The following is a 22,480-nucleotide window of genomic DNA, read 5'->3' on the forward strand; positions in this document are numbered from 1 at the left end:
ATATATATATATATGTGTGTGTGTGTGTGTGTGTGTGTGTGTGTGTGTGTGTATGCTATAAATATATATGACACACACATATATATATATATTTGTGTGTGTACATATATTCCCTGGCTTTAGCTGCCAACAGGGCTTTGGGGCAATGATATCCCAATGGCAAGAAGTACCCTAACAAACTCACTTGGATTCCTAAAGAGCATTCTCCACTAAAAAAAAAAAAAAAAGAAAGAAAAAGAAATTCTTGAAGAAATGGCTAGTTCCAGGGCTGAGGCAGGGAAGATGCAAGATGAGGCTAGAAAGCCTTTTTGTACCAGGATATTAAAAAGTGCTCCAACAATGAGAACACATCAAAGAAGATGTACAAGCCAGCCTGAAGAAGGTCCTACTGACCAAATCTAGGAAAACTTAGGTATCTGAATCACAAACAATTGAATAAAATAGAAATTCAAGAGTCCAAATGAAGATATACTTAAGAAAATGAGTACAAAAGGGAAGATGATGCTTTCCTTAGGTTAGCATGCCAATTAATCAATGTAAAAGTAATAATTGAATTAAAAAAACTATAGTGGGATGAATGGTAGCCCCCAAAATGATATATCCATGTCCTAACTACTGGAATCTATGATTGTTACCTTACTGGGGGAAAAGGACATTGTAGGTATCACTTAAGCTAAAAAATCTTGAACTGAGGAAATCATCTGAGTTATCTAGGTGGGCCCTAAATTCAATAACTTGTGCCTTTTAAAGAGTAAAGTCAAGGGAAATTGGACAAATAGAAGAAGAAGCAATGAGACCACTGAAGTGGAAATTGGAGTGATGCAGCCATAAGTCAAAGAATACCAACAAAGTCAGCAGAAGCTGGAAGAAGCAAAGAGTGGATTCTCCCCTAGAGCTTATAGAGGGAGTATGGCCCTCCTGATACTTTGCACTCAGACTTTTGGTCTACAGAACTGTGACAGAATACAAAAGAATGTATTTCTGTTATTTTAAGCCATCCAGTTTGTGGTAAATCATTACAGCAAGCACAGAAGACTAACACAATTACAAGGGGGAGAAATCTTATACAGAGAAGAAATCCAGCAGGTACTACCTTAATCATGTGATCAAAGTGAACACCATTAGTAATAAGACAAACTGAAATTTGGGCCGTCTACTAGATAGAATGAGAAAAACATAGCATCCCTTCTATGATATTGTTGCCAGAGATACATCATCTCAATCTAATCATGAGGAAATGTCACACAAACCGAAAATGACAGATAGTCTACTGTTACAATCTTCAATAGGGTCAGGGTAGTGAAATTCAAGGATAGACTGAGGAACTCCCTTGACCTGGAGAGGAACAAAAGAGACATAACAGATGAATGTAACATCTTATCTTGGACTGGATATTTCTTTCTCCTATAAAGGAAACTATTAAGTCAATTGATATAACTTAAATAAAATCCAAGGATCAAAAGGAGGTAATATATTAGTAGTATTTCCTGATCTTGATAGTATTGTGATTATAGTTGGGTTAGATACTGTGGGTTGTGACTGACAGATGGTAGTCAATTTTCTTAGCAAATCATTGGAAATGAAGATATCTATTTGTGAGCAGCAAACTCTAGTCCAAAGAAATGAGCACAGCTGAAGAAGAGAATGTCTATTGGGTTCAGTGACAGTCCTGGATATCCTACTCTCCTAATAAATTCCCATTTTATTTCACAGAATTTGAAGTGAACTCCCATTATTGCAGTCAAAATTGTCATCTACCTAGGCAGTACTTAATTGTTCTTTGCTAACCTTCTCTTGTAACACTGCTTTCAATCCAACATGGTTGCTGGTAGCAATCATGCACATTATGGCACCACAGAAAATAACCCAGGGGCTTTTGCACATAACCTTTATTATTCTTATTTCTAATAAAAAACTCTTAGTTTCAAAAGTCTCTTGAAAAATGTTAAACCTGATGATACATGAAGCTACCCTCTTGTTTAGAAAATGGTATTCATAACCTGGCTGGCATAGCTCAGTGGATTGAGCGCGGGCTGGGAACCAAAGTGTCCCAGGTTCGATTCCCAGCCAGGATACATGCCTGGGTTGCAGGACATAACCCCCAGCAACCACACATTGATGTTTCTCTCTCTCTCTCCCTCCCTCCCTTCCCTCTCTAAAAATAAATAAATAAAAATCTTTAAAAAAAAAAAAAAAGAAAATGGTATTCATCTTAATTTGTCCATTTGCCTTCCTCAGTTTCATCTTGATACCCAGGATGATATACAAATAAGGATTAAAAGGGATGAAAAAGGCCATAAAATTGCAGAGGCTCCAAGACTTTTTTACAGTGGTATTTTAGTGCCGCCTATTCCCTGTCCTCCAACCCTTCCAGGCAGAATGTGGATTTTTGTATACTTTTTCTCAATCCCTTCTTCTTGTTCCTTCCCACAGAGTAATGTGAGAGGGATGGCCAGTAATTCTCCCTGGAGTTAAGTATATTTTCTGTGACATAGTCCAGCTGGTTTTTCTCTATCACTTTTCCTTCTGTTTCTATCTTCCACCTTCCACTCTCAGTCTTTTCAAATTTAGGCTTTTTGCCTCTTGCATATACCCAGAGCAGTGAGCCAGTCTTTCTGCATGTTCATGCTTGTTTAAGGTTCATCTTTTCCATTACACCATGAGCTCCATAGGGAGGAGGAAGTTCTATGTACATCTCCCCAGCACCTAAAAGGCCTTCATGGACTGATTGCCTGGTTAATAACATTTCCTCTACCTGCGAGTCTCTTCTCTGTAGATGCAAATCTTTTCCAGTCTTTTAGCGAAGCCTCTCTGAAAAGCAACTTCAATTCCTGCCTGAAAGAGATTTTACAGGCCTCAGATTACCTGCTTTGTACATTTGTCTTCTACTTTGCATCAGAGTTGACACATCTTATCTCTCTTGGTAGTTTGCAAACTTCTTGAGGACAACAAAATGGGAGCTTTGAATTCCTTCTAGGTTTGAATCATAGGTCAGTCACTTGCCTGTGTAGTTGTGTAACCTAGGGAAAGTTAGTTCACTTTTTTTTAAGATTCTGTTTATTTATTTTTAGAGAGGGGACAGGAAAAAGAGGAGAGAAACATGAATGTGTGGTTGCCTCTCATGTGCCCCCAACTGGGGACCTGGCCTGCAACCCAGGTGCGTGCCCTAGACTGGGAATCAAAGTAGTGGCCCTTTGGTTTGTAAGCTGGCACTCAATCCACTAACCCACACCAGCTAGGGCACCTCTTTATATCTCTGTTTTCTCTTCTGTTAAGTGAGGATAATATCACCTATCTCATATGATCTTTGCAAGGATTAAATTATATATTTTTATGAAGTGCTTAGTAGAATGCTATTAGTACTCTCATTTGTTGCATTAGTTATCTATTACTGTGTAACAAATTGTTTTAGAATTGAAGCTTAGAACAACTATAAACTGTCATTTTTCATAGTTCCTGTGGATAAGGAATTGGAGAGAGGCTTCGGATGTCAGCTGCAGTCATCCTAAGGACTTCCTGGATTTGGAGGATCCACATTAAAGGCCTCAGTTCTTCTCCATTTGGACCTTTGCATGAGGCTGCTCTAATGTTCTCATGACATGGCAGGTGCTTTCTGTAGCATAAGCAATAAGAGCCCAAGGTAAAAGCCAAGGTGCTTTTTATAACCTAGCCTCAGAAATGAAACACCATCCCTTCTGTGCTATACACACACACACACACACACACACACGTATGTTATCCTCACCCAAGGACATGCTTATTGATTTTACAGAGTAAGGAAAAGAGGGAGAGAAACATCCATGTGAGAGAGTAACACCAATCAGTTGCCTCTCAAAGGCAGCCTGACTGGAAACTGAACCCGCAACCTAGGTATGTACACTGACTGGGAATCAAACCTGTGACCTTTTGGTTTACAGGAAGATGCTCCAATCAACTGAGCCACATGGGCGAGGGTGTTCTGCCATATTCTTATTGTTTATACAGACCAGCTCTGATTCAAAGTGGGAGAAGACTATACACTATGGCAGGACTCCCAGGAGAAAAGTGATTGGGGCCATTCTGGAGGCTGTCTGTGACATTTATATTCTCTTTTCCTCCAGTGGAATTAGCACCAATAGGAGGCTTTAGCAATTGTAGACATTGGGATGCATGCTGGCTAGAGAACTCCAAGGAAGAAGGAGGAAATAAAATGAAAGGAAATAATTCTACAGCCTCATCTCCTTCCTCTTCTCTTCTTGCACTCTCAGCTTGTCAGATGAAATTTCTTATGGCTTTTCAGAACCCACCTTGTTCTTCTTCCTCATTTTAAGGCCTGTGCACCTATGGTTTTTTGTTTGGAAGCTCCTTCTCTCCACTTCACTTGGCTACCTTCCTCTGATAATTCAGGTCTTAGCTTAAACACCACTTCCTCTGGTAAACTTTCCCTTATTCCCTTAGGCTATCACTGCTGTGTGTATTTTGTCCCTTGTCAAAGATCTTATGCAATGTTTGGAAATTCAGTGATCCACAAGTGAGGGAGCTAGCTGATAAAAGTGGATGAAGCGAGGCTTCCGGTCATGTAGGCAAACATGGCTTGCCTCTTTGCACAACCGCATCAAAATTACAACTAAAATATAGAAAACTATCACTCAGGAACACCAGAAATCGAGTTGAATAGAAGTCTGACACCTATGGAATTGAAGAAACTACATCCATCCAGATTGGTGGGAGGGGCATGGACACAGAACAGGCTGGCCCCACATCCACGTGGATAAAAATTTGGGATATTTTGGGAGTGAGGAGTCCCAGACCCACACCAAGTCCCCCAGCCCAGGATTCCAGTGCCAGGAAGATAAGTCCCCACAACTCTGGCTGCGAAAACCAGCAGGGATTGAGTCAGTGGAGGAGGCTGCTGGAGCCCTAAGCAGTTCCTCTTATGAAGCCCTCACATGGACTCACCCACTTTGAGTCTGAACTCACTCTCTTTGAGCACGGGAGTGTCAGCTTGAAGGGCACCAGTAGTATACAGGTAGAAACTGAAGTTTCTTCAGAGGCCATTATTCCTTTGCAGAGCCCTCCCCTTACAGAGCCAGTAGGCTGGTGCCATATGTGAAACTCCATCAACTTGGCTAACACTGTGTGACCCATCTTGAAGATCCACAGAGGCTCTGCCCCACCCATCTTATGGGCCCATCCATGCTGCTTTTTCATAAGGATGGCTGGTCTTGGTTCCTAAATCCTATCAAACAAGCAACAGCTGGCTTCAGGGAACCCTAGTGGCAGCCAGATTAGAATCACAGCTCGACCTCACCTAGGAATCCCCAAGCCCAGCCGAAGTAGCAGCCACATAAGGTTGGTTGCTTTATAGCTCAGGCAGGGTGTCCCAGGTGAAACACAGGTGGGAGCTGACCTTGGCTTGTACCACCTGGGAAACCCAAGGGCCACTCAGAGAGGACAGCTGTCAGTGGACAGCTACAGATCATGTCGGAGTACCACCACACTTGCCTCTGCACAGCTGATATACCAAGGAGTGCAGAGATTGGTGGTCAGTGACCACAGCCAGTCCTTGCACCTGACTGACCTGGGTAAATCCCTCCCATTGATCTACCAACAGCAATCCAGACTCAACTACAAGAGGGCGTACTCAGCCCACACAAAGGGTGCACCTAAACTACCAGCTTTGGTTATAGAGGAGGCTGTGCCTCTGAACATTACAGGATACCTACTATATTAGGCCACACTACCAAGACATGGAATCAAAGTAGCTCTACCTAATACATAGAAACAAGCACAAGGAGGCTGCCAAAATGAGGAGACAGAGAAATATGGCCCAAATGAAAGAACAGATCAAAACTCCAGAGAAGAGCTAAATGAAATGGAGATAAGCAATCTATCAAATGCAGAGTTCAAAACACTGTTTTAAAGGATGCTTAAAGAACTTAGTGGGTACCTCAGCAGCATAAAAAAGGCCCAGTCAGAAACAAAGAACATACAAATTGAAATAAAGAACAATTTACAAGGAAACAACATGAGAGTAGATGAAGCCAACAATCAAATCAATGATTTGGAATATAAGAAAGCAAAAAACAACCAATCAGGACAACAAGAAGAAAAAAGAATTTTAAAAAATGAGGATAGTATATGCAGCCTCTGGCACAACTTCAAGAGGTTCAACATTTGCATCATAGGGGTGCCAGAAGGAGAAGAGAAAGAGTAAGAAACTGGAAATCTACTTGAAAAAAGTGAAAGAAGATTTTCCTAATTTGGTGAAGGAAATAGACATGCAAGTCCAGGAAGTGCAAAGAGTCCCAATTATGATGGATACACAGAGGCCCACTCCAAGACACATCATTATTAAAAGACCAAAGTTTAAAAATAAAGAGAAAGACACGGTTAAAAGCAAGAGAAAAGAAGTTAGTTATTTGGGGGTGGGGTGGGGAGAATGGGTGAAGAGGTGAGGGGATTAAGAATTACAAATAGGTGGTTATTGAATAGCTGTGGGGATGTAAAGTACAGTACAGGAAATGGAGTAGAGACAAAGAACTTATAACATGACTCATGGACATGAACAATGCTGTGGGATTGCCTGAGGGAGTAGGGGGTGCTTGGTGAAGTGAGGCAAAGGGGGAAAATCAGGACAACTGTAATTCAGTAATCAATAAAAATATAATTTTTAAAAAAGGGATGAAGCAAGGTGGAAGAAATTGGCATGGGTGTTCTCTAATTAAAGTTCTAAAATTAATTTTTTGTGACAATGAGGTTATCTTTATTCATGCTGTACAAGACAGAAGCCACTGGTCACATGTGGCTTATTGAAAACTTGCGCCCTGGCTGGCGTAGCTCAGTGGATTGAGCACGGGCTGGGAACCAAAGTGTCCCAGGTTCGATTCCCAGCCAGGGTACATTCCTGGGTTGCAGGCCAGAACCCCCAGCAACCGCACATTGATGTTTCTCTCTCTCTCTCTCTCTATCGCCCTCCCTTCCCTCTCTAAAAATAAATAAATAAAATATTAAAAAAAAAAAAAAGAAAACTTGAAATGTGGCTACTATGAACAACTGAATTCTATTGAAAATTCATGAACTGAATTTCCAATTTTATTTAATTTTATTAATTCAAATTTAAATACCCACACACAAATAGTGGCAACTGTATTGTCCCACACATCTCTTACAGGAAGAGACCTGCCTGAGTATAGGACAGGGCAGTGGAAAGAAATGGAGGCTAAGCTTTGCTGTCTGGAGAGTAGGCCCCTTTAGACCTCAAGGGACCATGATAAACTAAATCCAGTGCAGGGTAAGTGCTTGCTAGGTTCTATTACAGCCCCCTACAATATGTAATGGAACTGGATGCTGTGAACAATAAAAGGGTCTAAAGGCACAAGGACTGGTTGTCTGATGGCAATATGGAGAGAAGTTTTTTTTTGGCAGGGGGAGGGGAGGCGAGGGAAGCTTTTGCTACATTTGCCCCCTAGGGTCAGGGTTAGAACCATTCTTTTAAGACAGTCAACAGTTGTTAATGGTTTTCTCCAAATTTGCACCTTTTAAGACAAGTCAAGAGATAACCTTCTTTGCTCCTTCCCTCCCTTCTCTCCCTTCCTTTTCATGGCTTTGTGTTAGGCGTTGAGAAGTGTTGACCCTGAGAGAGGTGTTGACCAGGAGAAATAAAATCCCAAGAAGAGCTCCTGTGGCAAACTGGGCTCAAATTAAAAGCAGAGCCTAGGTACTGTTTCTGAACAGGGACCTCTCATGCAAACAGAGAGAATCATGTACTGAATTGCCTGCCTACAGGCTGAACCAACCTTTATAAAGGAGCTCCTGAAATTATATTTCAATGAATAGGACTGGGAATTTTCCTGTCCCATCAGAGTTGTGCAGTTATATCTTCATTAGTGTCTTTGCCTGACAAACTGCGAGCAGCTCCTTTCTGACCAATCAGGATAGTGCTTTTTGGACCAATAAAACTGAAGATTTGGAGTCCTCATTTGCATGAGGATGAACCAGGGGCTACTCTTTATACAAGTTAGTACCCCTCTGACTTTGGGAGCCAATCCCTTTCTTTTTTTTTTTTTTTAATTTCATCAAGAGCTAGCTCTTTTTTTTAAAGATTTTATTTATTTATTTATTTTTAGAGAGGGAAGGGAGGGAGAAAGAGAGAGAGAAACATCAATGTGCGGTTGCTGGGGACCGTGGCCTGCAACCCAGGCATGTGCCCTGACTGGGAATCAAACCTGTGACACTTTGGTTCACAGCCCGAGCTCAATCCACTGAGCTACGCCAGCCAGGGCGCCAATCCCTTTCCACCCAAGAGTGAACACTGTGTTTCCCTCTGGACCAGAGCTGATCAGAGGTGAGTAGCCAGACAGGCGCCTTACAGCCCTGCTGTATCACAATTGAGCTGATTCCACTGAATAAAGTTTCTGTCTTTACTGAACTCCAAATTGGTGGTTCCTATTGGCATTGAATTGACACTAATGACCATTGGTTGACAGAAGAAAAAGGAATAATTTTTAGTATCTTTTCTTTGAGAAGCTCACAGACAAGAGTAGATAGTAAAAATGACTACATCCTAGCTGGGAGCCAAATGTTCTGGGTTCTGGTGCTGTTTTTCCAGATGAGTTAGGTACACCTCAGCTATGGCCTTTGTAAAATGTCAGGTCTGGAGAGGATTTCAGAGATCCCTACCCTCTAAACCTCCTGGTCCAGTAGGTAATGTAATCAAAATCACAATGATGAAAAACAACAGCTAGTTAGAGCTTACAAGTTCTAGGAACTTTACTAAATGCCTCATACTTGTTATCTGACCTAAACCTTACTGCCGTTTTACAAATATTTATTTTCAGGTGGGGGAAATTGCACCTCTGCTTCCTGAGATTTTAGTTAAATTGGGCTTTAATTACAGCTGGTTACAACCTGTAAGCTTTAAATTTGCCCTGTGCATTGCTTCCATTCAGGGTGAGCCGGTACCAAAACGTTAGCTTCAGGCAAGAAGAGATTTTTGTTACGATTATTAATAACACTGAGTGTGTTTGTACTGCATACTCTGACCCTATGTACACGCTCTCCTTTAATTCTCACAGTAGCTGTATAGGGTGGTAGATACTAGTGCCCTTATTGTACATAAAGGAAAGTCAGGCTCAGTAAATTGATTCAAGTCACATGTAGTAAAAGGGCCGGGACTGAAAACCAAGTGGTCTGCCTCCAAACCCGTGCCCCGACCATTCCACTTTCAGATTGCTCAGGCACAAAAGAGCTACCAGCTGCTGGCCTCCGCCAGCAAGGATTCCCAGACCATCCCACTGGCACGCCTCAGTCCGCGCCCCTTCCGGCTCCGGGTCAGAACGCTAGGCGGGCGCTAAGACGGCAGTGGGGAGCGTGCGCGTGGTGACGTGCCAGGCGCCATGTTGGAGGGCTGGTAGTAGCGGCTCGGGGAGGTGGTCATTCTCTTGGTCTCGCTCTCTCGCTCGCTTCCCCCGGCTCCCTTCGGTTCCCCCCTCCCCACGGTCGCTGGCTTGCCGGAGTGTGTGCGAGGGAGGGGGAGGGTGTCAGGGGGTGAGAGAAGGCGTTCTGGTCCCCGGAGACCCGAGGAGGGAGGCGAAGGCTGCGAGGGACTCCGGGAAGCCATGGACGTCGAGAGGCTGCAGGAGGCGCTGAAAGGTGGGGGTAGCTTCGCTCTCCCTTCTTCCTCACTCTCTGCCGCCCTCTTCTTTGGTGGGCGGGTGGCTGCGAGGGCGGAGACTGGGCGCAGGGCAGGTGCGCTTCCTTGGCTCCCATCCCCCTCCCGCCTCCGTAGGCGTGGGAGCCCTTGGAGTAGCTCCCTCCTTCCTGCTCTGGGCTTTGTGTCCGCCTTTGGCGTCTAGGTTGGGGGAGGGGAGCCAGAAAGCTCTCTCTGGGGCCCAAGCCCCCGTCCCTGCGCTTGGGGACTGGCCTACCTTGCTCCTGCAGCCCCTTCCCAGGCCTGCTTGGTTTTCCGTCTGGCCCCTACACGCCAAACGTAGGGTTATGGAAGTGAAAGGTTTGGGGAGGGGAAGGGGCGGCAGAGCAACTTTAAATTTGTGTCTCTGGAATCCTTTTCCATAGCTTCTGGAGTCATCTTTCCACCCTAATCCTAAAAGTGGTCGCTTTCCAAGCAACAGGCTTGAGTGGTTTTCAAACAGAGGAGCGTGATTTCAGCCTTGTGAGAATTATGCTTTGACATCCAGAATCGTTAGGGGATGGCTGCACAAAACGGCTGGTGTTTCTTAAAACGCAGATTTATGAACTTAACTTAAATCTAGTGGGGCCTCGGACGTTAATTTTAGTCGGATTTTAAGATGAAGGAGACGCTGGCATTGCCCAGACCACACTTTGAGTAACGTTGAATTAAGGATGGTTTGTGAAGTGAGTGCTCTCTTTAGGAGGATTCTTGTTAATTACTTACTATGAAGACAATAACACGTGGAAGTATAACTTGGAGAGTAGAGATTGAGAGGCTTTCTTTTTCTCTTTCTGTTCTTAATATAATGAAGAACTGGGAGGAATTTGCTTTTAGAGAGCATTGGAAATGGTTGGTGGACTTATGAGAAACACTGCTAACTTTTGTTTCTTATTTAGATTTTGAGAAGAGGGGGAAAAAGGAAGTTTGCCCTGTCCTGGATCAGTTTCTTTGTCATGTAGCCAAGACTGGAGAAACAATGTAAGTTGAAAGCATGTATTTCTAGCTGTAAACCCATATGACATTCAGAATTGCTTGGGAAGGGGAAAAAAGTGTATTTCAGAAGACCTGAATAATCTGTGTAAAGCGTCAGTCATTTAAAGGAGTTATCAAGTACATATACTTTATGCATGGTCTGATGAAATGAATTTTTAAAATTTGTTAAGCTTTTTAAAAAATATTTTTAGCCCTGGCTGGTGTAGCTCAGTGGATTGAGCGTCAGGGTACATGCCTGGGTTACAGGCCAGGTCCCCAGTGGGGGTCATGTGAGAGGCAACCACACATTGATTTTCTCCCTCTTTCTCTCTCCCTTCCCCTCTCTAAAAATAAATAAATAAAATCTTTAAAACATATATATTTACATTTTTATAATATATATAGTTTTTATATTATACTGTACTTTTAAATATGTATATTTTGGTGCATTTAGAACTTACCAGTGTGAAAGTCAGAGAAAGGAAGAATACCTATTCAGTTTATGACCCTTTTTTGGCCATAACAGGCTTATTTCCAGGATTTTGTGGTTTTCATTCTATTTCAGATTCTTTTGTTGGCAGTAGTTTCTCAATGTCCTATATCCAACCTTTTGTTGTGATACTTACATATGTGGGTGTTTAAGATGTCACATTTGTATGTTTTCTTGAGAACTCAGGGTGATTTTCTGACCAATTTCAGATGCTACAGTTTTGACTGTCCTGTAAATTTTCTAAGATAGTTAACTTGGTACATCTGCTCAGCATTTTGTTAGGCTTGTTTCCAAATGTTTTAAATCTGAAACTTATGGTATGAATTTCATTGCCATGTTGTGTGAATAATTTGGGTAGCAGGAGTTCTTTTCACACTGGCAAAGTTAATTCCCTAGAGAGCAGTACAGTTTTGGTGACTTTCTTGTAGTCTTGTAAGAAATGGAATTCCTCTGGGCTCCCCTACTTTTTGCCTATTTTAAAATTTTTTTCTTAGGTCTACTATAAAAATGTGAGCTTCAACAAGTGATGTATACTTTCTTTGGCTTTATTTGCAAATGCTCGTTTCTCACAAGATGTGCTTATGGTCATTGTGTGGCCTAAACTAGCCTAATTTTAGAAAGAGGAAAAAAAATGTCTTTGCTTAAGTGGTCAGATAGATAAGCTGAACCTCCTTAATGCTTTATTAAAATTACCAGTCAACTTAAGAATGTGACTGTGATGTGTCGTTCAGTCTTAATTTCCATTCATTAAAAAAGTGGAACCATTTAGGAGGAAAAAAATCATAGTCTCTTAGAGCATTTGATTTTTAAAAACTGATTCAAAATAAATAACTGGTGTTCATACAGATCAGCTTAAAAATGACTACATCCGGCTTTCAAAAATAAATTAATCTCTAAATCATAAATGCTTAGATCACCAGTATTTCTTTCACATTGTTGGTGGATCTAAACTTAATCCCTTTCTACAATAATCGGAGGAAAAGCATTTTAGTTGCAGAGTCAACAGAAGATTATATCAAACTATTTGGAGATAAATATAAAAACCTCTTCCATTATTCCACTTATCAGGTCTGTACAAACTGCCTTCAGTTTTTGATAAAATACATTGGCTATAAATGTATAGTGGAAAATTTCCAAAAGAAAGCTTTTTAATATCCTGACTGAATCACCCAGTGGCTAGGGAGATTTAACCCGACATTACTGAACGATTATTTTGTCCTTCTAGAAGTCTTAAAGTGTCTCTGTCAGCCCTAATGTACATTTACATATTCTGTATTAAAATGATTGGTGGTGTTGGGTTGTCTTTTGAGATTGGAAAATATGTTAAAGTAGTTTATCATTCAAGCAGCTGATGTTTATACATTTAGTTTTATTATACATTTAGCTTTTGTTGTAGGGTTTTTTGTTTTTGTTTTTTATAATCAACATGGGCATCCCATAACTTTGATACTGAAATTTTCAGTTTCTGGCTAAACTGAGCTTTGTTTAACTCTTGAGGTTATAATATGAGAGTGAAAATCTAAAGAACAGCAAGTCAGATCCCTGATGTTTTAGGATGGATGAGTTGCTTAAAGATAAGAATTCCATAGTTCTGTTTTTATTTTCATTGATAAGGTGAATCTTTAACAGCAGCAATATTAGAAGCTTCATTTATGAGTGAAAATCAGTGATAGCTAGGCTGTTTATTTTTCATTTAAAGAAATGATTGACCTTTGTATTTTTAGCTTTAGAGAGATTTTAGAATTATAAGAATGGGTTCTCACTGAGGAGAAGGGTGGTGGAAAATTAAAAAGCTTTGGAACAATTTTCCTTCCCGGTCTGTTATAAAGAACTACCTGTAAACATCTACTGTAGGAAGTTGGGAAAGATGCCAAAACATGGGATACCAAAAGGAAGAGGGAGACTTTTTTTAATCTGTCTGGAGCAACCCCCAAATTGTTTTTGGCCACCTGTTGTTATTGTTTTTGTTACTATGTTGAAAAGGTTACTTCTGCAAATGGGACACTTTCTTGAGCAGCAATTTTCCAAAGGTCACAGTTTCTAACTTAATGTTATGAGCTGAATAAACAGAAAGATGAGGTGGGTTTAAATCATGGATTTAAATAATTTGATGGGTTTTAGTTGCAATTTTTCTTTTTGAGGGTCAAATTATGTCAGCTTTGGCCTGTGGCAGCCTCTTCCAATTGATTCTAGAGTCTTTTGACTTTAAGGCCTAGTAGTCTTTAATAGCATCCTTATCTCTGGTATGAGAATATTTTCCAAGTTCATTTCCTCCCTCAGACCTGGAACCAGCCATTTCTGAAGAAGCCGTGTCTTCTATTAGTGGGAAATGGAGTTTAAAGCCTATAATCTGGGTGCTAGAGATGTTTATTATTATTGAGTTGATCATTGTTTCTAGTCCCTTTAGTGGACTGAACTAGATAAAATACTTCCTGATTTGTGCTGATACTTAAAATTCAAAATCATGACTACAGGTTTTTTTTTTTTTTTTAACTTTCATATCAAAAACCCTGCTTCTCAAGGACATAGTAGAGTTAGGATATCCCATAATTACTGACTATATCTAACATTACACACCACCAATATAACTACTAAGATTGTTAAAATTTTTCTTAACACGTGTTCTCCCAATTTCTAGCCGCTATTTTTAAAAAAATTAGTTTTATCTACATATCTGAGCATGTAGCTCGCTCTCAATTATCATTTATTCTTAGTTTTACAGCAGTCATGCAATGCTCACCACTAGTCCTTATGTCACTGTTTCTAGTGTGGTTGTCTGAAGCTCATTCTATACTAGATTCATTAGGTAGGGCTTGTAGGAATAATAATTATGGAGTTCTTGTGTATTGTTAACATTTTGAGCCCTTTGTCCTTGAAAGTCAATTTGCGAATAAAATCGTTTCACATTTTTTTTTGCCATCGAGTAGCTTAAAATATGTTAATCTCCATTGTTTTCCCCAACTTAAAAAGTTACTGTCAAAATCTGATTTTCCTTTCTTTATAAACTACATACTCTTTTTGCCTAGATTCTCAAAGGATTTTTTCTTTTTCTTTAAAAGTGCAGTAATTTTTCTAAACTGTGTCCTAGCAGTTGGGATTTTGAGTATATTCAGGATGTGGCATGCTTCTTCAATATGTATTTGTATTTACATTTGTCTGTGTATATTTTCTAGTTTTTCAGATTTTTTTTTAATTTCAGGAAAATGATTCTCTTACTCAACATAATTATCTTGAGATTGATCCAATGTTACAGATATCAACAGTTCACTCCTTTTAAACTATTTTTATAAAAATACTACAGTTTTTTATACATTTGCCTGTTGATGGATATTTGGGTTTCCCGTTTTTTATATTATAAAAAATGCTGCTCCTTGCTGGCATAGCTCAGTGGATTGAGTGTGGGCTTCGAACCAAAGTATCGCAGGTTCGATTCCCAGCCAGGGCACATGCCTGGGTTGCAGGCCACGGCTGCCAGCAACTGCACATTGATGTTTCTCTCTCTCTTTCTTTCTCCCTCCCGTCCCTCTCTAAAAATAAATAAATTTTTAAAAAAATGCTGCTGTTAACACTTGTGTACATATCTGTGTATGGGCACATGCATTCTTTACTTTTAGATAAAAACCCAGAAGTGGAATGGTTGAATTATATGGTATGTGTATGTTTATTTCTTTAAAAAACTGCCAAACTTTTCCAGAGTGATTGTACCAGTTTGCATTTCCACTGGCATTATGGGAGTCAAGTTCAGTTTTGCCACATCCTTTCCAACACTTAGTATAGTCAGTCTTATTCATTTTAGCCATTCTAGCAGGTGCATGTAGCATAGTGGTTTTATTTTGTAGTCCTCTAATGATTAATTGTGTTGAACATTTTTTGTGTGTTTATTTGCTATTTGTATACCTTTGTTGGTAAACTGTTCTAAGTCTTTGCCCATTTTAAAACTGGGTTATTCTCTGTGATTGGGTTTTAGAGTTCTTTGTTTATTATGAATACAAGTCTTTTATAATTCCATTTTCATTTTACTAACTCAACAGAGCCTTTTCACTGTTTTGTGAAGTGTTTAAGAACATGGCAGTTTGCTTTCTGAAATTTCCAGGTTTTCTCTCTCTTTCTACTTTCATTTGCACCTTATCTTTTCTTCATCTTTATTGTTTCCTTTCTCATTGTGGGGTCACCTCTGGGTGGGAGTCCAGTGAGTCACTTTGAAGCTCATGGGAGCAAGATGGCTTCTCCCTTTCACCTTTTCCTGCAGGTCCCTTCTGTGTGGTCACTATTGGTGTAGGCAGAATGCATCTCTCTTTCAATTGCTGTTTTCAAATTGTCTTGCATGATATCTAGTGAATACCTGTTGGTTATTTTGTGGTCTTCCTAGTTATTCCTAAGCCCTTCAGGTGCACCATGGCTTTCCTCTGCTTTCTCTTGCACAGGTCTTGATGATGTAAAGGTCATGTAACTGTCATTTGTTCCTTAAACCGATTTATTTTTGGGGATTTGTGAAACTACCTTGTCAGCTAGTTTTGTTGTAAATGTTTTTGGTTAATTGGGTTTTGGCTGCACTGTTTCTCTTTATGCCATCTTCTAAGAATTACACTATTTAGGAAAAGTTTTTAAGTTAGATGCTTAATGTTAAGTTAGTTTTTTCATCTATAAAAAGTACCTTATAGTATGAATATGTAAATACATGGAAAGCTTAGCAAATTTTTGTTAAACAGTAATTACTGAATAAAAGTTGTTTATGTGTTGATGATGCTTATATTGAGTCTGCTTTTATTCTCCCTGCACTTTAAAGTTTCTTGTTCACCAACTTTGACAAGAAAATAAAAGTTAGTTTTCTTAAAAGTAGTTATTAACAGCTAAGACCTCCATTATTATAGAGAAAATTTCCTTAAGCCCATGAAGCTGTTAGATAGTTTTTCTGTGGATTTCTTAAGGAAAGGAGTTGTGTTTTGTATAGCATAATATTTATTGAACATTTGAACACGGTTTAGTTTCACATAACACCCTCATGATTTTTGCTACATCTTGTAACGTGTGTATAATTGTGTAATTATTCACATAATAGTCTTCTTTAGGTTGGCTTACATTTTTTCAATTTTTTTCAAATGGAAAAAGATTATGGATAGAAGTCAACCCATCATTTTACCCCCTCCACAGGTATAATCACTTACATTTTTCCCCTTATCTTGTGAAAAATAAGATCTGAAATTACTGGTTTGTTGCACTAGTCATCTTTTTAAATCACTTAAAAATTTTTAATACTAAAGTAATTAATATGAATTATCCATGTGCCACCTAAAGTCCTCACATGTACCATCATTGAAATGGTACACAAGAGGAAGCACAGATATTCAGTAAATATTAATGAAATGGATGCCCTTTGGGGTCTAAATATTCTAGTAACTGCAGTTATTAACACATGAACATGAAAAAAACTAGTTATTTTCCTTTCTGACATCACATCATGCTGCAGACCTGATGTGTATACCACACAGAATCTGCTGAATGATGCACTGGAAGCTAGAAAAAAATGCCAATATTGTTTTCTGGCTAGAGTTAACTTCAAAGTTCAATCTCTTTGGTGCCCAAGTGGGTTTATATTTTCTATGTTCAGTCCAGATTTTTTAGGTAGTTCCACAATTTAATAAGATTTCAATGTGGTATTGTAATTCTTGGAAGGAGCATGGCTTGAGTTGTGAATTTAGCTTGGCAACTTCTCTATGTGAATTAGGCCGAATTATTAGTGAGTTTGTTTCCTCACTCGAAAAATAGGGCTTATACCATATAAGTACTTCATAATAGCCTCAGCTATTGTGAAGACTTTAATAAATTAATGTATATAGCTATGGATATTTAAACTTGGAAGGGAATAAAAATTAGGACTGTCTATATATTGGGTATAAATAGAATGAATTTGACTCCAGAAACAAGTCTGAGGTACTTAATCTTGTAGAAAAAGTACTGATTTGAGAGTCATGATAGTGTAAGGTGGACCTGGGTTTGAATACCCAACTCTACAACTTAGTTACCTTGTGACTATAGTTGACTTTTCTGTGTCTTAATTTTCCTCATGTGTAAGAATATGGGTAATAAAGTAGATTTGTGTCAAGGGATGTTTGATTTGATGGGTTAATAGTACATGTAAAGTGTCTTAACGCAATGACTGACATAATGAGTGGACCCCCCCCCCACATAGAAGCTACTATGTATATCTAATGATTTTAGTCTCCATTATTTAAATCACTTAAATTGCTATGGGCCACAGTTTCCTCAAATACTAAATGAGGCATTTGTAACAGGTGAATGCCAATGTTCTTTTCAGCTTGAAATGCTTATAGGAGTCTATATTGTAGCATTGGTTAACTGGGGGGTGGTATTACAGCAATAGTGATTAAGGGTAGAGAATGGGGCATAGTAATAGTGACTGATGTGTTAACTTTTGGCAGTATGTCACCTGGTGAATGGTTCGGGAGGCAATGAAGAAATAATCAGTTGTCTGTACGTGGATGAGAAAGACAGGTCAGTGTTATCACTGAACTCAATAGATATCACAAGAGGTTCCTAGACTGCCTATCATCTCTATGTAGATGTGTAGCTGAAGGTTTTTTTTTAAATTTACATCTTTTTATTTCGTTTAAAGTATATGTTGTTGATTATGCTATTACAGTTGTCCCAGTCCCCCCCATCTCGACCCACTTCCCTCCAGTGATTCCCCCTTTAGTTCATGTCCATGGGTCGTGCATATAAAATGCTTGGCTTCTCCATTTCCCATACTGTTCTTAACCTCCCCCCTGTCTATTCTTTACCTACCCATTATGCTTCTAAATCCCTATACCTTTTCCCCTTCTCCCCCTTCTCCCTCCCAGCTGATAACCCTCCAAATGATCTCTGTATTTATGATTCTGTTCCTGTTCTAGTTTTTGCTTAGTTTTTGTTTTTTAGATTCAGTTGTTGATAGTTGTAAGTTTGTTGTCATTTTAATGTTCATTGTTCTGATCTTCTTTTTCTTAAATAAGACCCTTTAACATTTCATGTGATAAAGGCTCCGTGAAGATGAATTCCTTTAGTTTTATCTTGTCTGGCAAGCACTTTATCTGTCTTTCAATTCTAAATGATACCTCTGCTGGATAGAGTAATCTTCGTTCTAGGTCCTTGCTTTTCATCACTTTGCTTACTCCTTGTGAGTCCCTTGCCTGCCAGGTTTCTTTTGACACATCAGCTGATAGTCTTACGGGCTTTGTAAGTAACTCTCTGCCTTTCTCTTGCTGCTTTTAAGATTCTCTATCTTTAACCTTTGGAATTTTAATTATGATGTCTTGGTGTGGTCCTCTTTGGGTCCAACATGTTTGGGATTCTGTGCTTTCTGGGCTTGTATGTCTAGTTCCTTTGCCAAATTAGGGAAGTTTTCTTTCATTTTTTTCAAATAGGTTTTCAATTTTTTGCTCTACCTCTTCTGGCATACCTGTGATTCACATGGTGGCCCTTCTGGAGATGTCTCAGAGTTTTCGTAAACTCTCCTTTTTTTTTTTTTTTTTTTTAATTCTTGTATGTTCATTTTGTTCTGGTTGAATTTTATTTCTTCCTTATGTTCCAAATTGTTGGTTTGAATCCTGGCTTCCTTCCCTTCACTGTTGGTTTCCTGTGGATTTTTCTTTATTCCCCTTAGTATAGTTTTCATTCCTTCCCTTATGCTTTGCCATAGTCAGTGAGATCTTTGAGCATTCTGACCACCAGATTTGAACTGTGTGTCTGATAGGTTGGCTATTTTCTCATTGCTTAGTTCTTTTTCTGGGGTTTTGTTCTGTTCTCTTCCTTCATTTGGGCTGTATTTCTTTTCTTTGTCTTCTCATTTTGGCAGCCTCCTGGTGTCTGTGTACTAGGTAGAGCTGCTTTGATTTCCTGTCTTAGTGTACCTGTTAAGTTGTATGGGGCAGATCCTTGGATATTCACCAGGGTAGGACAACCCAATTGGGGGCTTTGTGGCTCTGTGTGTGAGGGGGAGGGGTGGAAGAAGGGGTATTGTGCTGCTGTTGGAGGACTTCTAGGGTATGCAACTGGCGCCTCTCCAGCGGCTGTCCTGGTTGTGGTTCCCAGAGTGGATGGGTTCGCATATATTCCCAGCTGCCCTGTGAAACCGGCAGTTTCTTCTGCCGTCCCAACCCCTAATGGGTTTACAACCAGAAGTTATGAGGCTTTATTTTCCCTTGAACTGGAATCCTGGACTGGGGCCTTGCAGGGGGGCTGGGATGGCTCACTTACAAGGTGCTCCTCTGATTTTTATCCACCACAGGTGAATGTGGTACCACCTACTCCACCCACTGCCACCACCGCCTCACTGCTCCTGCCTTGCAACTGCCACACTGAGCCCTCTTAACCTGATTCCCCTTCTCCTCCCTTGCTACCCATGTGGATGGATATAGCTTCTTTAAATTCTTGGTTGTCAGACTTCCATACAGTTGTGGGTGTTTTTCTGACAGTTGTGGGTGTTTTTCATTTTTAAGTTCCTTCTTATGGTTATGCAATGAGGTGAAGTGTGTTTACCTATGTCCCCATGTTGACTGGAAGCTACATATGTGGTTTTTATCTTCATCCAGAGGTCCTCTTTGTGTCTGTGATGAATGTATGAGTTCATAATGCTCATAGGCTATTACTGGAAGACTGTCAAAATCTTCATGTTACATCAAAATATGTCAATAGTAAAAAAGTATTTTTACTATAGAATTTAAGAATTCTAAAAGAATTTACTATAGTTTCCCTCTGTTGTAGAATAAAGATCATTTTCCTTTTTCATATGGGAGTTTACTATTGAGACAAATAAGTGTGTATGTGTTTGTTCACCTAAATCAGGTTTCGGTATTAACAATAGCAAAAAACAGCAACTAAAACATAGAGTATAGACAATTGAAGAGGAGAATGTGGGCTGTTACTGCACTTAATAATATGCCTGTGAAAGCATACTTTAAAAATATCTAGTGAATGTGAGAAATGTATTTTTATTTTAGATCTTCCTTTTTTCTAATAGGCCCTCAGATATGTTCAGTTGCTTGTCTTTGCTTACTCCGGTTTCACCCACAGCACTCTGCCTGGTTTGGCACTGCTTATATGGCCTTTACCTTATAAAAAAAGGTACTATCCACCTGCAAATGCTGTTGCTATTAAATATACTGAATATAATTGAGAACACCATTGAATGTAAATACTAGCTAATTTGTTTCAAATTTGTAACCATATAAAATAATAGTAATAGTGCTCTCAGTGCTTTTAAAAAATGTGCCATTTATGTGGTAGTGCAAATTGGGCGATTTATCAGCTTGACTTTGTGTGAGAGAAAAAAAAGCTTTACTGAGAGGCTGGCTCTATGGTAGAGAGAAGACACACTTGGAGCTGTATATGTCAGAATATCTCTCTTGCCTCTTCTAATCTTGATAGTAGCCTAGAATACAGTTTTGGTTACAATTCTAGCTTTATTACAACCTATTTGAATGATGATGATGGAACTAGTTAGTTACTACCTAACCTCTCTTTTTCTCAGCTCTCCAGCTGATAATATGGATAACATTTATTGTTTGTTAATATTTATTTCACAGTTTTTGTGAAATAGGTATTCCACAAATCTTAGATTCCTTACTTTGTTTATACATTATGAAATGAAAAATAAAAATTACTATTAGTACAAATAGCAGCTAAAACTTTGATACTTAAAAGTTTCATAGTTTAATTAAATGAAATTCCAATGATGAATATAGGTTGATTACTTACGGTGATCACTGTTTAACACTTTTTAAGGCTCATCAAGGTTTTTAATATTTAGGAATGAGCTAGGCATTTATTTTGCTTGCCAAAACTTTGCTTTATCTATTTTATCTTTTTTTCTTTGCCATAACCAAATCTAACTTAGACATTGTCAAACAATGCTGTACCTTGTGCTTCCTCTTTCCATCTCCCTAGGATTTGTCAAGGCACCCTATAGGGGCTTGGGCCTCTTGAACATTTTTAATGCTTTTAAAATTTTCTAAATGTTATTTGTTACATGTACTGCTTCTGAAACTGTGATTTATTTTTAAGGGACTAAATTTTCCACAGGAACTTTTGTTTCGGATTATCATTCCTTTTTCTTCCTTAGTGCACTCTTACTTTGTGCCAGGTCAGATATTTCACAGCCTACCCTAATTTAATCTTTACAACTACTCTAGGAGGTAGGTGTATCTTCTTTTTAAAAGTGAGGGTACTGAGGGTTATACAACTTAAATAATTTGTCCAGACTTGACTGACAGCTAGTGAGTGACAGAATTGAGATTTAAACTCAGGTATTCTGACTTCAGATCCTTTCAAAACCATTATTAGAATTTGAGGCTATGTTTTTAGTACTAATCTGTTATCACTGTTATGTCTGTAATTTCTGAGACTGTCATATTGCTTAGACTGACCTCTTGCACCTGTTCAGCCCTCCTTGTGGCACACATACTACGACTTAAGCACTGATACCACAGAATTTTCTTGGGGCAAGGGATAAAGGCAAGTACTGATTTTGGGTATGATGATTTACAATTTAAGAAAAACTACATTAAGAGATATTTACTGGAAGAGTCAATAAGGTAGGTGAATCTTTAAAAATTATTGTTCAATTATAGTTGTCTGCACCCCCACCCCCAGCCAAACTTTCCTCCCTCCCTTGCTGTCACCCTCCCCCTGGGTTTTGTCCATGAGTCCTTTATAGTAGTTCCTGAAAACCCTTCCCCCCACTGTCCCTTCTCCCCTCCCCTCTGGCTATTGTTAGATTGTTCTTTTTTTTTAATATATTTTATTGATTATGCTATTACAGTTGTCCCATTTCCCCCGTTCACTCCCCTCCACCCTGTACACCTTCTCCCACCCATATCCCCCCCTTTAGTCATGTCCATGTGTCATACTTACAAGTTCTTTAGCTTCTACATTTCCCATACTATTCTTACTCTTCCCCTATCTATTTTCAACCTACAATCTATGCTACTTATTCTCTGTACCTTTTCCCCCTCTCTCCTCCAATTCCCTTGTTGCTAACTCTCCATGTGATCTCCATTTCTGTGATTCTGTTCCTGTTCTAGTTGTTTGCTTAGTTTCTTTTGGTCTTGCTTTAGGTGTGGTTGTTCATAATTGTGAGTTTGCTGTCCTTTTACTATACATGTTTTTTGTTTATCTTCTTTCCTTAGATAAGTCCCTTTAACATTTCATAAAGTAAGGGCTTGGTGATGATGAACTCCTTTAACTTGACCTTATCTGAGCAGCACTTTATCTGCTCTTCCATTCTAAATGAAAGCTTTGCTGGATAGAGTAATGTGGGATACAGGTCCTTGTCTTTCATGACTTGGAAT

The 22,480-nt window shown here is 39.3% G+C and overlaps 1 protein-coding gene across 2 annotated transcripts in view; it reads left to right on the forward strand.

The window, feature by feature from the left end:
* The first annotated feature begins 9,350 nt into the window (after window positions 1-9,350).
* PPP4R2 (protein phosphatase 4 regulatory subunit 2) overlaps window positions 9,351-22,480 on the forward strand; it is a 52,587-nt gene continuing 39,457 nt past the window's right edge. The window contains exons 1-2 of one of the 2 annotated variants that reach the window (XM_045832361.1): window positions 9,351-9,633; window positions 10,570-10,651. In XM_045832361.1, the coding sequence (XP_045688317.1) occupies window positions 9,600-9,633; window positions 10,570-10,651 (116 nt within the window). In that variant the 5' untranslated portion in view covers window positions 9,351-9,599. Of the gene's footprint in view, window positions 9,634-10,569; window positions 10,652-17,575; window positions 17,649-22,480 lie in introns of those variants that run through there. The other variant, XM_045832362.1, reaches the window with a different exon arrangement.

The sequence above is a fragment of the Phyllostomus hastatus genome, unplaced genomic scaffold (assembly GCF_019186645.2).
Source record: "Phyllostomus hastatus isolate PE091 unplaced genomic scaffold, TTU_PhHast_1.1 phas_contig_16, whole genome shotgun sequence".
NCBI classification, from domain to species: domain Eukaryota; kingdom Metazoa; phylum Chordata; class Mammalia; order Chiroptera; family Phyllostomidae; genus Phyllostomus; species Phyllostomus hastatus.